Consider the following 15568-nt stretch of genomic DNA (forward strand, 5'->3'; position numbering starts at 1 on the left):
AAAGAATTGAGGAGCACTCCTTAGGCTGGGACACACTCCTCCATGGCCTGGTCAGGGGCACATGTCTCTCTTCTGATTCCTGAGGTGTTTGGTGGATCCAACAGAGGTGAGGGAGAGTGGTTAACTGCTGGTGTCTGCAGCAGGAGCCCATCCAGGTGTAAGGACTGTAGCTCTAATGGGATTGTTTCCATCTGTCTCCACAGTTCATCCTTTGACTAAAATTCTTTTTTTCTCCTTGCCAGGTCACAGCTCCTTACCTCCACATAGGGGCAATTGCCATCATGGTCCTTCTTGCTTGGCCTGTGGCTCTTCATGCCATCAGAGCAGATAAGAAAGGTATGGCAGCTCTGGTTCCTGCTTCCAGAATGATAAAAGATATATGCAAGCATGGGAAGAGAGGCATGCAGGAGCCCTTTCCTCCCACACCTGCACTCCAGCTGGAGGAGACTTCCAAATTCTGCATCTCTCAGGGAAATTAGTAGGGCTGGGGCTTGGGCTGTGCACAGCCCTGTTGCTGTCCAAGTGTGTGCTGGTTTGCTTGTTATTTTGCAGTGTTTTGCCCTCTACTGAGACAGTGATCTGTGTTGAGATGGAGGAGACTAGCAGAAGCACCCATGTTCTGAGTCATGAGTGAAAATTTGTTTGGCCCTCTGCAGGAAAAAACAGTCAGTGGCAGCTCCCTTGGCTGATTTTTGCTTGCTGTGTACAGAAGTGATCTTCAGTCCAGTCAGACAAACCACTTCAGACTAGCATATCTCAGGAGAGGCCAGCTCTCAGAAAGGGGAAAGGTCTTTTTGATCAGTTCCTAGTGTTATCTCGTGGGAAGTCCCTGCCCACCTCTAGGAAGAATGACCAAATGTGTAAGGATAAAGCCAGATGCCAGGAACAACTGCAGAAAAACCTAACTGGAGTGGTTGTTTTTCTCTTATTGTCTCTCCATATAGCCAAAATTATCTACCTGACATGCAACTTCAGATATTGGTTTGCTATAACAATCACAGACAGAATGGACTGGTGAAAGTGTGTTTTTCCCATCCAAGACTTTTCCTGTTGAACTGCAGCTGGGGAAGCTGGGGACCATAGACATTATATACCACCATGCCTGAGGTTGTCCTAGCTTAGTACACCATCATCTTAGTGTAAGCCCAAATTCCTTCAGAGCTACTGGCACAAAGGATGGTGGTGCCCATTCAAGAAAGAGGCATTGGTGCATAGGTGCTCATTTCTCAGAAGAACTCTTTTGGTCCCTGAGGAGAAGGACTCCTGGGGCTCTTGGGTAATGTGTCAACAGACTCGGGAGAAGACAGACAGATAATGAGTTGGCAAGTGTCTGAGGTGCAATATCCATGCTCTCAGGGTCCGTAGGACTATCTAGGTCACACACAGAAGGTCACTACCAACCATCTGAATGAACCAGGGAAGTATTCAAAGTAAGGAGATGCAACATAGTTGAAGGAGAGGTAGCTACTTTTCTTCATTGGGAATGAAACTTGAAAATGTTGTTTGTTCTCATCTGAGCAAGAAAAAATTAGGATCCTTCTGCTGAGGATTGGTTTTCTACATATGGAGGAGATTTCATTGCATCATGTCTAAAGAAAAAAAAGAAACAAAGCCATATCTTGCTGTCAGGCACAGTGAGATGTAATTAAAGCTTAAAATCTGCAGTCCTGACTTAGCCTGCATCCTTGCTTTGACCAATTTGTTTCTCTGAGTTCCATAGTTTGGATAGAAAGTGAAAATTAGAGGAAAAAGTAAAGGAAAAAGGGATGGGACAAAGCCCAAAAGCTATTTAGATGGAGGATTGGATTAAAAGTTAAGTGGCAAGGCAGACTCATATGTTACGATGTGGATTAACTCTAGCCTTCCTCCTTCGAATTCTTTCAGTTACTCAGGTGATAATTGTTGGTCCATACCTGGCTATCCTTCTCTTTCTTTTCTTGATACCTCTGGGGATGTACTCTCCTTGCATCAGAGAGATGGGAACACTTGGACCAAAGCCAGCCCTCATTGGACACCGTGGAGCACCAATGGTAAGTCTGAAGAAATGATGTCATTTCTCCGTCCTGTGTGTTGCTATGTTCATCATCATGTTTTGTTGTTTCTTTTTTTTTTTCCCCATGAAATCTGTGGAGGGTGGGAAACATTTCTGGTCATTGGGACTGCATGCTAAAGGCCTCACTGCAAGGGTTGGCTTACAAGGAAAACAATGTTCCTGAGGGACAAGACCAGGTTGGAGGGGGCCCTGAACAACCTGGACTAGTGGAAGGTGGCTCTGCCCTGACAGGGAAATTGGAATAGGGTGACCTTCAAGGCCCCTTCCAACCTAAACCATTCTATGATTCTGTTATTCTTGTACACAATGGGTTTGGCTAAAGTGGGAGAAAACAAACAGTAGACTTTAGCAATATAATGATGCTCCCTTAATAAAAAGCAGAGATGTTACAAAGAGGAAGAAAGTATTTGCAGAGTCCTCCAGAGTGTGTTTGAAAATTATCTGCTCATGTGCCTTTTTTTCAGCTGGCACCAGAAAACACTGAGATGTCATTTCTGAAGACGATTGAGCATGGTGGGGATGGGCTTGAAACAGATGTCGCCATAAGGTGAGGGCAAAACGTCTCATCTCACAGAATATATGCTGGTTCTTCTAAGAGCTGTCTTTGGAGAGATGCAGGGGGCATCTTTCCAAATGGCAGTTGGGTTTTACTGGTGGCTGGGACAGGGTCCCTCAGCTGTCATGTGATGACAGGGGCTGTAGGGCATGGTTGTTCTCAGGCAAGTCAATAAACTGCAGCTATTGATTTAACAATCGTTATTTCTACAGTGTGTTTTAAATGCCTGGCAGAGTATAAAAACAAGCCCCTAATCTAGCCTGACTTCCAGGTTACAGTGAGGGTTAGATCAGGTCTACAAACCAACAGAAAACTGTGTTGAGATTTGTGGCAGCATTGCCCTCATTATTAGATCTTTAATTGCCTTTCATTGCCATGAAATCCTAACATTCTGTGCAGGATGAGCTGTTCACAGGCACTGAATAAGAAAAACACTAACATTTGGACGTTCTACTAAACTAGACCTTTCTGTAAAAGAAAATTTTGTGTTTCCGTTGCTATCCATTCAGAATTCAATCCTCTGAAAACCACAGAAACACTTTTATGTCAGCAAAAAGATATTTTAATCATAAGTAACTAACCATTTTTGAGGGAGTTGGCAGGCAAAAAGGTCACGTCCTTCACGTTGCCCCTAGGGAAACAGACACAGACAAGCATGACTTCTGTGAGATCTCCTAGAAGTATTTAAGCTGGAAATAACCTGGTCTCATGAGCCTCATTATTCCTCTGTGTTGCACATTCTGCAAAGAACTGCTGTACTCTGCTGCACTCTGCTGCATTCACAGTGGCCCACATGTTCTTCTGACCTGGCTTGAGTCTGCTCATGCTGTGAATGAACCTGCTCCCCAGGTGACCTGAACTCTTGTTCTCTGGCAGCTATGATGGGGTTCCTTTCCTCATGCATGACGACACCTTGAGGAGGACAACTAATATCGAAGAGGTCTACCCTAATGACACTGGTAAAGCTGCTTCGTTTTTCTCCTGGGACGCCCTGCAGAAACTGAACGCTGGAACATGGTTCCTTAAGGTAAGCATCATAAAGGGCTAGAAGCATTCAAGGTCAGTTGGATTGAACTCTAGGCAACGTGATCTAGTTGGACACATCCCTGTTTATTGCAGGGGGCTTAAACTAGATGAGTTTTAAAGGTGTCTTCCAATACAAACTTTTCTATGATTTCATGACTATCACCAACTGGATGTAAAATAGACACCAACTGTCTGTTATTTAACGGAATCAGTGTTAGAAGAGGAACTTCTAGTTAAGTCAAAACTCAAATAATTTGGTCTTAATCCATCAGTTTGGGTCTCTTTGCTTTGTCCAGTTTGCCTTCAGGCTAAGGAGACCTGTAACAATTGGCTGGTCAGTGTTCTCGTGTCACCTTATCAAGGCAGCAGCAGATCTCATGGGCTGGGGGAAGAAGAAAAGAGCTACTTATGCAATGTGCTGTTTATAATATTCAGAGCTAACAAGGTGGCACAGAGAAGCACAGCAGAGCTAGCTTTGAACTATGCAATTTAGGTCCCAGAAGCAGTGTCCTCACAGCTGGGGTTAGCTTCCCCTATTTCTTATGTAGAAGAAATAAGCAAAATAAAATACCCCCACCTGTTGAAGACTGACATAAAACTTTTTCCCTAGATACAGCTGGCTCCCAGAGCAAACTACCTGATTGATTTTTGATTTCCTTTTTTTTTTTTTTTATATCTGTTTATTTCTAGAACAAACCATTTGTAGGGATGGGCTCCCTGTCAAAGGCAGATCAAAACCAGGCAATGAATCAGTCCATTTACACGCTAAGTAGTTTTTTGCGCCTGGCAGACAGTCACAATAAACTTGTGATATTTGATCTCTACCGCCCTCCAGAGAAACATCCTTACAGGAACTTGTGGCTCCGCAAAGTCCTGGATGTCATCCTCAAAGAGTCGAAGATTAAACGCCATCTGGTAGGGTGGCCTCACTGCATATCCCTTTTTCTTGCTCTCCTCATTGGGACTTTGGGGCTTACTCTGCATGATTTCACCTGCATAAAATTGGCCCATTGCATTTCACTTGCTTTAAAAGGCATCATTTGGAGTATATTCCTAATATTAGTTCCTCAGAAGGTTCACAATAGTGTAATCCTTCAGCAGGTCAGGAAAAAAGGCAGTGTATATACCAGCTGATGCCTTAGCTCCTAAACAGCACCCCTCCATAAAGGTAATAATTATCACTCTATTCCCTGCTACCCATGTTTGTTTTATATATTGCATAAAACTTCCTGGCTTAAATTAAAATAAATTGCAAGTCTTTATTGCTTTCCTCTCCCTGGCAGCGGATGAATGCTAAACTCATGGGACTCAGGTTGTGTACCCATTGATGTCTGGGGAGTTATGCTGATCTGTATCTGCTGAAGATCTTTTCTTCCATGCTGGAAGAATGGTAGAACAGAACATTTTTGGTTGCCTTTTCCATAAGCCAAAGCTGTGTTTTCATTAGTTTTTAACACTGCATCTTTTGTTGGGCTGTATGAAGCATACTCACTGATTTCCAGCAGATAATCAAGGAACAGTGGATACTTATTTCTTGATACAAGTGATTGCAAGTTCTAACCTTGCATCGGAATATTATTTGATCATTGGGAGAAATATTGGGAGAAAATTTGACAGGCTGGGTTAAGTCCCTGAAGACATTATCTTTACTGGGCTTGTGCGCACAGTGGGACATATTGGGGCACGAATTCTTCTGCTGAGAATTCACTGGTTCCTCTTGCTGCCTGCAGGTCCTGTGGCTGCATAACAGCGTGAGGTCCTTTGTTCAATCTGTTGCTCCAGGGTTTCAACACACGATGGGCAGAAAGGCACCAATAGAAGACCTATTAAAGCACAATATTGTCAAACTCAATCTGGTTTACACTGAGATGTCCAGTGAAGATATCCGGTAGGTTTCAGCCCCAGGTACAATCTTTGGGGTGCATGTGGACTATGTTTGCCCCATGCATGAGGCAATGTCTCCCTCCAGTGACCAGTTCCAGAGACTATAATGTTTTGGGAATAGATCATTCAGATCAAGTAGCCATCCCTGATGTATTTTAGGGGTGACAGATTGCAGTTCACTCCTACTGTTGATTAAGAGGTGGCAGGTGTAATTAAATCTGGCTGTCCTTATTTCCATACAGACCAGGATCTGAGGATCTTCTGGTAAGAACAGCACAGCTGTATCCTGATTTCTTGTATTTTATTTGTGCCATCCCCAGTCCCACCAGCACCAAATCAAGGAGGATGAACAACTATTTAACCTCCCATGGCTCTTCCACAAACACCAGTGGGAGTGCATAATTCTGTGGTGAGAGACCATCACCCTCTGGTAGCCAGTGTTTTAGAGACATCATTTATTGTCTGTTGCTACCAGTAGTCTGTTGCATGTGACACACTGAAAATGTCATTTCTATGATGAAAGGCTCCACATTCATTGCAGAAGTTCTCAAAATGCTACTCTCACATGGCAAAATAACCCAACAAATCACCAAAAAAACCCCAGCTTTACCTGTCCAGCTCTCCTATCGTAAATAGGTTTTTTTGCTTTTTCCAATGCCCAAAACCATTGAAGTCTAGTTGAAATGAAAAAGAAATGAAAAACTTTAATCCTTTTGACAAGAGTAATGTTAATGGTTTCTCAGTTATAATTGTTACAGGATGTAAAATCATAGAATCACAGAATGGTTTGGGCTGTAAGGGACTTTCAATGCCATCCAGTTACAGCCTTCCTGCCATGGGCAGGGAAGCTCCCACTAGACCTGGTTTCTCAGAGCCCCATAGTCTGGCCTTGAACACCTCCAGAGGTGGGGAGTCCACAACCTCTCTGGGCAGTCTGTACCAGTGTCGCAACCACCCTCACAGTTAAGAATTTTTTCCTAATGTCTGATCTAAACCTTTCCCCCTTCAATTTAAGGCCATGGTCCCTTGTCCGGTCACTCAATGCCCTAGTAAAATGTCCCTCTCCAGCTCTCTTGTAGCCCATCTCCATACTGGAAGGTGCTCCAAGGTCTCCTCAGAGCCTTCTTTTCTCCAGGCTGAAAGGCTATAAAAATCACAGGCAGATCCATTTGGGTAAACCTTGGAGAATTCCTGGGTAGATTTATAAATGCTGATATTGATGATACATCACTTTACCTTTTATACAAGGAATGAACTTATTTCATATTAAGTTTCAATAGCTTATAATAACTTGAGAAATGATGCGTTGATGGAGCAACCATAACAAACTTGGGTGGCCAGCTTTGAAGATTAGCTCAGCTGGTCTAAGCAAGTCAGGTGCTCTAACCAACACCAACATTGTGGGTTCAATCCCTACCTGAGCAATTAACTGAAGAGCTGGACTCTGTAGCCTTCTGTGTCCCTTCCAACTTGGGCTGTCCTGTGATTCTGCAGTGGTTTGGAACACACTGTGGGAATATTATAGAATAACATGAATGGTTTAGATTTAAAAGATCTTAGAAGACCATCAAGGCCAACCATTATCCCAGCACTGTCTAACCCACCACTACACCATGTCCCCAAGTGCCACATCCACATGTTTTAAGTACCTCCAGAGATGATGATTTCAGCACTTCCCTGGGCAGCCGATTCCAAAGCATGATAACCCTTGCCATTAAGAATTTTTTTCCTAATATCCAATCTGAACCTTCCCTGGTGCAGCTTGGGTCCATTTCTTCTTGTTCTATTGCTTGAAGATCTTCCATGCTGAAAGAATGGTAGAACAGAATATTTCTGTTGCCTTTTGAAGGAAGAGACTGGGCCCTACCTGGCTACAGCCTCCTTTACAAACGCATTGTTACGTTGATTCATATGGCAGAAGGATTAGAAAGGTTTTGACCTTTTGGGCATTTTATCTAAATTTGTTTCCAGCTGTTCAGCTATTCTGTATTGACCAATTGTTAATGATTAATTATTGGCTGGTTGGCTTTCCTTTATGTTCCTTATCTAGGTCCTAAAGTAAGCACTCCCTACAGAAGATTACAACCATTTCCCATGATCTTCCTGAATCAGCTTGAGTAAACCCGAAGGAAGTGCTAATCTCCTTGCTCAATGAAGGTTGTTGCCTTTTGGTCTTTTAAAGGAAATATGCTGAGGCAAACATCACCACCAACTTCTATGTGGTCAACGAGCCATGGCTCTATTCCCTGGCATGGTGCTCTGGGGCACACTCTGTGACCACCAATGCCGTCCACTTGCTGAAGAATCTCAGCCAGCCACTCTTCCTCATGGTAAGTGGAAGTCTTTCTCCATCTCAGGGGTGGGAAACAGGGTGGGGATGTTCATGATTACCTCTGGAGATGATGGGCCAGTTCACACATGGGTAAAGCATCCTTGAAGGATCCTTTGTGTAAGAAGGACCTGAGTTGAAGCCTGGCTTACCTGGAACCTCAAAGCCACTAAAGGTATTACCATACCCTTCTCTCCTCTCCTGGCTCAGGGTGAAGCACCCTATTTGTTTGGATTATCTCCTTAGGCCTTGAGATAAGGGAAAAGAAGTTATATTGAGACTTGTGCAGGAAGAAAGGAAGGGCCTTTGGGGACACAAGTTGATACTTGAGGATTTCCATTTCTAAGCTAGCTTTTGAAGCACCTTACTGATGTCAAAAATTTCTCTTTTCCCAGAGCTTCCCACTGCCCTTGTCAAACTTGGTCTTGTTCTGCAAGTCCAAGGGAAACAACCACAGAAATAAGTCTTCCTTCTGGGAGGAATTTTCACATAATTTCTCTATTTGTCATTCTGCCTTGGACAACCTCTGGGACCAAGAAGAGGAATTGGTGGGGAATTGGTCCCACCAGAGTTCTCTTTAAGGGATTTAAACAGTTGCTTCACAGTCTTGAATTAGATTTTACGATGCTCTCCTACAGAGAAGAGCAGTGTTTCAGTCCATTCTAAGTTTGGGTGGAGGTCCAGAGTAAGAATGAATCTTCAGATGCTCTTAGACTTAAAGTGGGAACCACCCCAGACTCTCTGTGGTGTTCAGTAAAGGGCAATTTTTGCCAGAGAAAATGAGATGCCACCAGTTGATGTTATATTTGGGGTGAAGCTGAGAAGTGCAAGACCTGCCTTACAAACAAGAGGTCTCTGTGGCATTCACAGTGATATGGTAAAATCTTCTTGGCTACACAAGAGACCTGCTTGTATAAAGGAGAAGGATTTGGCACCAGCACCCAGTGCTGAGTGGCCACTTTGAAGTGCCACCAAATGCTTTAAACATCCAACGGATGTTACTGCAGATGCAATGCAGCTGAACAGCCACATTCAATCAGGAAGAAAGAACTTGAGTAACTTTTTTTGTAAATCTCATGGTTCTTGGTGGTGGACGCAACCTCTGTTGTTTTCTTCCAGACTCCACAGCAGTACAACATCATGTGGATCCTGACAGATCTGACCTCTGCCTTCCTCATCTCACTCATCTTTGCTCTGCACTGGTAACTACCAAGTTGTTAATGGCCATCCTAACCTAATCTTTTCCTCCAGGTGGAGGGAAGGAGGAATGCTTTCAGATGACCTGAAGGATTAAAACTACACTTGAGAACATTAGCTTTCCCTTCTGGAAAGGGAAGAAAGACCCAAAAGTCCCCCAAAACTTCTCTGTTTCTCCTTCTTGCTCTCATTTTCCCTTTCCATTTTGGCAACTCAGGCATTGTGTGCCCTGAGGGTTTAGTGAAAAACTGGTGGATTTATAGTAACAACATAAAACCAATTATCAAAGTCGGTGGGCTGAGAAAGGGACTGATTTTTCTATTATTACTATTTGACAGTGTTTCATTGGACTGATTTATTAGGAAAGCTCTCAGTGTTAATATTTGAGCATCCCATGTCTCTGTAGATACCAGAGCCCCACAGGAAATCCATCCTCCCACACAACAATGTCTGACCATGTCACAGAGACCACATTCTGTTTCCTTCCACTCCATCAAAGATTATTGGGGAATTTGGGGTTCATGGAACGGGCTCACCCCAGCTGGTCATGTTTGGCTGCTGGATGTTCTGCTCTGCCTCAGCTGTATGAAGAACGTGCCTGTGCTCTCATCCCAGTAGTGCCCAAGAAAAGCAAGATGTGCTGGGCTCAGCTGTTCAGCTGGCTGGCTGTGGGTGGGTGGGAGCAGCCAGCCTAGGGGAGTGTTTTGGCAGGGTGCTGGCAGTACAATGGTGCTGCTGGTGGCAGCAAGCAGAAAGTTTGGGAACCCCCGGGATGAGCACTCTTCGTTGCTGTTAACTGACTTGCTTTGGCATAGGAAAAGGTTGGAGTGCTAATATTGCTCTGGAAATGGTAAAAAAAATTAATTAGTAGCAGTTTGACAGTGATTAACTAGCAGCTGTACAGGCATTTTTGCTTGGCATCCAGGTTTTTCCCAAGGCAAGGTGGTTCTTTCCTTCCCCTCTTACCCTGCTCTGTTTTCCCGAAGTCCTGCTTTCCCTTTGTTTTCAAGGCTACAGATTTCAGGGTGGTACACAATCACCTCTGTAAAGCATCACCACCACCATCAGACCTTGCCATGCCCAACTCCTCCAGGATCATGTTCACGTTGTGTGCATTTCCCAAGCAAGGGCATCCCCAGCCCTCCTGGGACCAAAGGGCCATTAGCAGTGCCTCAGTGTCCTGTGTGGTCTTGTCAGGTTTATGAGCACACCAAGATCACCGTTTTTAAATTTGCCTGGCTGCTTTAGAACCAGTGTCTGTAAACATTTTGGGGGTTTTGGAGCTCTTAAATCTTACTTAAAAAACAGGGCTTAGTCAGAAAGTTGCCTTCAAAATGCTGCTGCACACATGAAATGTGGATGCTTAGACATCAGTCATGCACTTGAATCCTTTCTCAGTAAGAACCTGAGAAAATCCCAAAATACCTGCCCTCAAAAAGTAAGAAAAAGCTGTCCAAGGCAGTAGGAGGCTGTGAGGAACATCACAGCAGGCAGTGGCCTGACCCAGGTGCTTTGACCCATGCAGGTGTCGAGAGAAGAATCTCTCCTCCTGTGCCCAAGACAATAACCTGATGATAGAAAGTGGTGGCAGCTACAACAAATTCAAGACAGGTGAGCAGGGCAAGGAGAGCAGCTGCATCCTGCTCAGGGTGGTCTCTGTGGGAGTACTGAGATCCTGAATGGGTGGTTGGGGATGGGTGTCCATACTTAAAAGGAGGATAATGAGGAAGGAGGCAGTCTGGGTTATTTCAGCCCCAGGCCCCACAGCAGCTCAATCCAATTGGCCCTGCTTCAAGCCGAGGCTGGGGCAGACACCTCCAGATGTCCCCTCCAATACTCATTACTCTGCAATGCTGTGAAAAGAGACTCTGGAGACACTGAGAGCTCTTGGTTCTGCCAGGCAGGGTGGGATTGGCTGGGGACCCTCCCATGCACCACATTTCTGCACCCATGGGGCTATCAGCTATCACCCAGACAAAATTACCCAACCTGGGCTGCATGCATTTTCATACAGGTTCTGTTTGCTCACAGTGGCTGTCAGAACCGATGTAGATGTTTGGTAGCTCACTGTGTGTCTCCTTTTCCAGAGCTCAGCAACATGCCTGCTGTCCTGGCCTGACATGGGCAGAGAGGGGACATGGACCTGCCATCTCGATGAGGCTGGGGAGACCAGCTGGTGGGGGCTCAGATCTACCTGGTGAGGAGGAGCCATTTGCCTTCATGGCCCTGCTGGAGATGAGCACCAACCTTCCTCTCCTACAGCTTTTCTCACATTCTCATGCCTGTCAGGGATCCTTGGGGTGCAGGACAGCGCAGATGGAATTGCAGCCATGAAGAAACTGTGTTATGGTGAGATGCAGCAACCACATGGGAGCCACCATTTACCTGAGACCACTGGCATCCCACAGGGCAATCATTCCTGCTGTGTGCAAGCCCTGTGCTGCAAGCACACGTGCTGCAAGCATCTGAGCATCCTCCAGACCTCCTCGTTCTCAGGTGCCCAGATTTCTTGTATCAGACCAGCCTCTTCTCCACACACTACCTCCCATCCTCCCCCCTTGCAGATGTCCTCCATCCCCAAGAGCATACTATCCCCACCACAATGAACAAGTGCTGCTGGCTGGGTCATTACTATCGGTACCTTTCTATAACACAGTCAGGAGCAACTTTGGTTTTCCTTTTCCCCACTCTTGCCCTGCCACAGAGCCTAACAGGACAATCTCCTCACCTTGTCTGTGGGCGAGGGCATATGGGGGCTGAAGGACTTTTTAGTGTCTTGGCCATGTAGCTACTAGGACTATGACCAGTAAGAACCACTTTTCTTCAGAAGGATGGAGCTGTGTTTGAATTGGTCCTACCAAGTATTTGCTTTTCCCTTAGGAAGGTCTGTACACCTGTACTATAGCCTGGGATTTATTCCAATTTTTATTTCTCCCAGTGGCTGCTGGCACACAGTGGGGAGGGGGCCTATGCTTTGTAAGGGAGATGTAAACATCTCTCAGGTTTAAGCCATATCTTTCTACTTGAAGAGATAATACGTTTTTTGTAAATTGCAAGTGATGTTTTAAATACATTTTATCTATCCTATCCTGTTTTGTTCTTATTTCAGCAAACTGGGAAGGGGAAGAATACAATAGTCTTTATGTGATCTAGACTATAGACATTTCTTGTACGTGAGCATTTTGTTAAATGAAATGATCACAAGCAAGAGGGCAGCATTAAGTTTCAGTTATCTGTGCTGAGAAACACCCAAACCTTTCCAAGTTGCAACTTTGGAGTATTTCGGAGGTTAGAAATGCTAAAAATGAAGATCCTCCTTTGGAAAAAGGCTAAAGAGCTGATTAATTGTAGAGCAGCTCCAGATCTATGAACTACAGGGAGTGGATGGTGTTAAATCGCCCTCCCCGTACCCTGCATACATAGGTGGTTCATAACCTTTTGTGGGTACCACTCACGTAGGAAATGTGAGCAGCAAAAGCAGGAGGTGGGGAATGTGTGGGTTAAGCATGGTGTGCACCATGGGCTCCTCAGCCTGTGCCTTGGTGTTCAAGTGAGGGACTTGGCTGTGGCTCCCCAACTGCTGCCTTTAATGTACATTGGGAAAAGCCACCTCAATGCTCTTTGATGCGTGTTATCTAGCTGGTGCTTGGCCAGTATACACTGATAACTCCCTGTACTCACCTCCTCATCCTCAGAAGCCTTGCCTAGACAGAGCCTGGCCAGTAAGACCTGTGGTTTCCTTTAATGTCCTACACTCTATCACATCTCAGCTACTATTTTTGTTGTTTCTCAGCTAGCAAGGTCTGGCAACCTTGTTAAGCACGACTGGTCATCTGACTCCCATGCAGAGACTTTTCACCCAACATTTCCTACATGCAGTGATTAAGCTCAGAACTGGTTGGAAGATTCAGCCCTTGTCATAGAGGACAAGCACTCCCAGACTTCAGTGTTTTTTTACCCCAAAAGAAAAGATTTCAATTAATTTCCAGTCTGGGTACACTGATGGTTTGTTCCCCCTTGCTGGATGCTCTCATCAGGAATTGAACAATGCAAGGAGGAATCTTGCCCACAACAAGAACCCGGGAGCCCTGATCCCACCCTTCCCTCTGGAGACGTTACCACGACTGCACAGTGCAGAACAGCCTCCCACAAGCCACTTGATGCTTTTTAATTGGAGTATTTCACTTGGACATATGTTTTTTCATTGTACATCGCTTGGTGTGAATACAAAGAGGCCAGCAGATGTTAATACATAAGACACACAGGTTCACACACACAGAGTCCCAGCCCTGCCCAAAATTATGGGGTGCACGGGATGCCAACAGAGCCACAAGTGGAGGGATGGGGGTGGTGGCAGGGGAAAGATGACCAGGACAGCTCCAGAAAACACTGCTGTGGTGCATTGTCTGCTGAGTGTGCAATGGGTGGCAGGGACGGCTGGAGACTCAGAAAAAGCAGTGATGGTGTGGTGATGATAGGCATGTGTCTAAGGACAGGTGGGATCCCTGGCTTATGGCAGCTGGGGAAGGGAGAGAAATGTCAGAGATGGATGGTGAGAAGCCAGCTGAGCTCCCAATGTAGCCCTGGTGTAACCATACTCCCATCACCAGAGTGCTTTGGGTAGGGATGATGGAGGAAGGGGATCTCCTAGCAGCCCTGTCTGGCTGGTGGATGTCCCTGTGCAGCATCTCATTCTCTTTGATGGAGCAACCAAAATCATAAGTCACTGCTGCATCCCACTTGAATGTCACAGTCCTCGAGGTCTGGTAGGCAGTGCTGCCAATTCTGCCTGGCACACCCTGGTGTTGGAGACCTGAGCTCAGCTGAGCTCAATAGAGCAGCATGTGACACCCCACAATGTGGACTTCTACAAAAGCAGTCAAACCCAACCCAATGCACAGGACCAAGAGTGGCCTCAACATCTACTGAGATCCGCTCAGTGTTGGCTACACCAACACTAGATCTTGGTGTACAATTTTCCCCTCTCTTGCTACCCCACACCCAGCCATGTCTTCCTTCGAAGCCTGGATTTTGGAAAGGCACCCTCCAGGCTTCTCTCCCTGCATCCTTCCAGACACAATATGGTTTCAGGCTCCTCTCTGCCAGCAGGTCCCATCTCTGCTCCAAAGTAAGTTGGTCCGCATTGTGTGACACTGGGTGGCAGATGAGACAAACAGCCAGCAAATGAGTACAGCCAATCAAAGATGGAGAAATGACCATCAAAATCAAGGGTCTGCCCTTGCTGTGAGTGGTTCAGGTCCAGCTAGGACTCATGAAGAGCTGCTTTACACAGAAACACGCACACAAATCACAATAAAATCATCAGCAGGTACAAACCCGATGGCCAAGTTAATGTTTGAATTACAGCCCAGCATAGGCTCGGCTTCAGTCTTCCAAACATGGGGTGCTCAAAACCCCTATATCCATATTGAAGTTTGCAGTAAAATCAAGGTTAATTGTTCTGGACACAGGGAGCAAAAGGAGATAATTAATTTTCCAAGCTTCTCTTCCAGCTGAACCCTTAGGTTGAGAAAGATGAGCCTTACTCAGCCTCTGGCAGTCATGGATCTTGGGGAAGCTCTGGGCAAGGGATTGTTCTGCAGGTCAGCATCCAGATACCGGCACAAAATACAGGATTTTTTTTTCCTTTTTAATATTTTAAAAAATAAATAGAAGAAGAAACAAAACTTTGAGATTTGTTCTTTAAATATTTCCAGCATTGCACGGATAGGACTTTAGTACTCTAGCCTGTTCGATCAGTAGTTTGTTTATTCTGATTCCTAGTTAAAATGTGCTCCTCCCTGCCTGCTTTTTCTTTCTGTACATCTTAAGAACACAGTGTATTCTTCTGTAATGACTAAAAATCAAGCCCTGCACTGTTTGCTGGACATCTCTCCAGCATGGGTCAGGGCTCTCTTATTCCTCTTCAAACCTGAAATTCCCAGAACTTCACCAAAAACCAGTTAGCATCCCAACATCTCTCATATTTATGAAAAAAAACAACAAATGAAAACAAAGCAAGCCACACACACACAGACACACACACACACAAAAATCCTCTTCCAAGAGCTTTTGTGACCTCCTGCTGGAGTGTCTTTGCCTTGGTCACTCTCTGAGAGCAGTGGTTTCCCCTGGAAATCTTTGAGGTGTAGGATTGAGTTGGGATGAGGGTGAGGAAGGTGAGTAGGAGGTCAGAGATAGTCATCTTCACTGGAAGGGGAGGTGGGATTGGAGCCCTCAAGGTCAGAGTCCATTGAACTCCCTGATGGTGTTCGGCTCATCTTCCACATCTGGGAGGCAAAGTTTCTTGCCCAGCTGCACGGGTATCCCACAGCCCTCAGCTGGTGAATTAGCCCCATGACCATGTGCCAGTGGCTTCTTGCAGTTCACTTGCTACCCTTTGCACTCCTCTGTTTGCTCATGGCTGTTAGCATCTGGCTGATGTACGAAGTCAAAAGATCATCCATCTTGTACCCCTGAAGAGGAGAGGGAAGATGTTACCAGCTTCTAGAGTACAGCTTAT

At 45.4% G+C, this 15568-nt stretch overlaps 2 protein-coding genes across 7 annotated transcripts in view; one reads left to right on the forward strand and one right to left on the reverse strand.

The window, feature by feature from the left end:
• GDPD4 (glycerophosphodiester phosphodiesterase domain containing 4) overlaps positions 1-12032 on the forward strand; it is a 38431-nt gene extending 26399 nt beyond the window's left edge. Inside the window, exons 7-16 of the mRNA XM_039701118.1 lie at positions 243-336; positions 1885-2030; positions 2518-2600; positions 3486-3636; positions 4326-4550; positions 5366-5523; positions 7702-7849; positions 8968-9050; positions 10571-10656; positions 11133-12032. Of these exons, the coding sequence (XP_039557052.1) occupies positions 243-336; positions 1885-2030; positions 2518-2600; positions 3486-3636; positions 4326-4550; positions 5366-5523; positions 7702-7849; positions 8968-9050; positions 10571-10656; positions 11133-11164 (1206 nt within the window). The 3' untranslated portion in view covers positions 11165-12032. The remainder of the gene's footprint in view (positions 1-242; positions 337-1884; positions 2031-2517; positions 2601-3485; positions 3637-4325; positions 4551-5365; positions 5524-7701; positions 7850-8967; positions 9051-10570; positions 10657-11132) is intronic.
• Positions 12033-13200: 1168 nt separating this feature from the next.
• MYO7A (myosin VIIA) overlaps positions 13201-15568 on the reverse strand; it is a 62811-nt gene continuing 60443 nt past the window's right edge. For 5 of the 6 annotated variants that reach the window (XM_039701100.1, XM_039701101.1, XM_039701104.1 and 2 more), the window contains one exon: positions 15432-15521. In XM_039701100.1, the coding sequence (XP_039557034.1) occupies positions 15432-15521 (90 nt within the window). Of the gene's footprint in view, positions 15522-15568 lie in introns of all 6 variants that reach the window. The other variant, XM_039701099.1, reaches the window with a different exon arrangement.

This window comes from Passer montanus, unplaced genomic scaffold (assembly GCF_014805655.1).
Source record: "Passer montanus isolate IOZ18808 unplaced genomic scaffold, ASM1480565v1 scaffold149, whole genome shotgun sequence".
Classification (NCBI taxonomy): domain Eukaryota; kingdom Metazoa; phylum Chordata; class Aves; order Passeriformes; family Passeridae; genus Passer; species Passer montanus.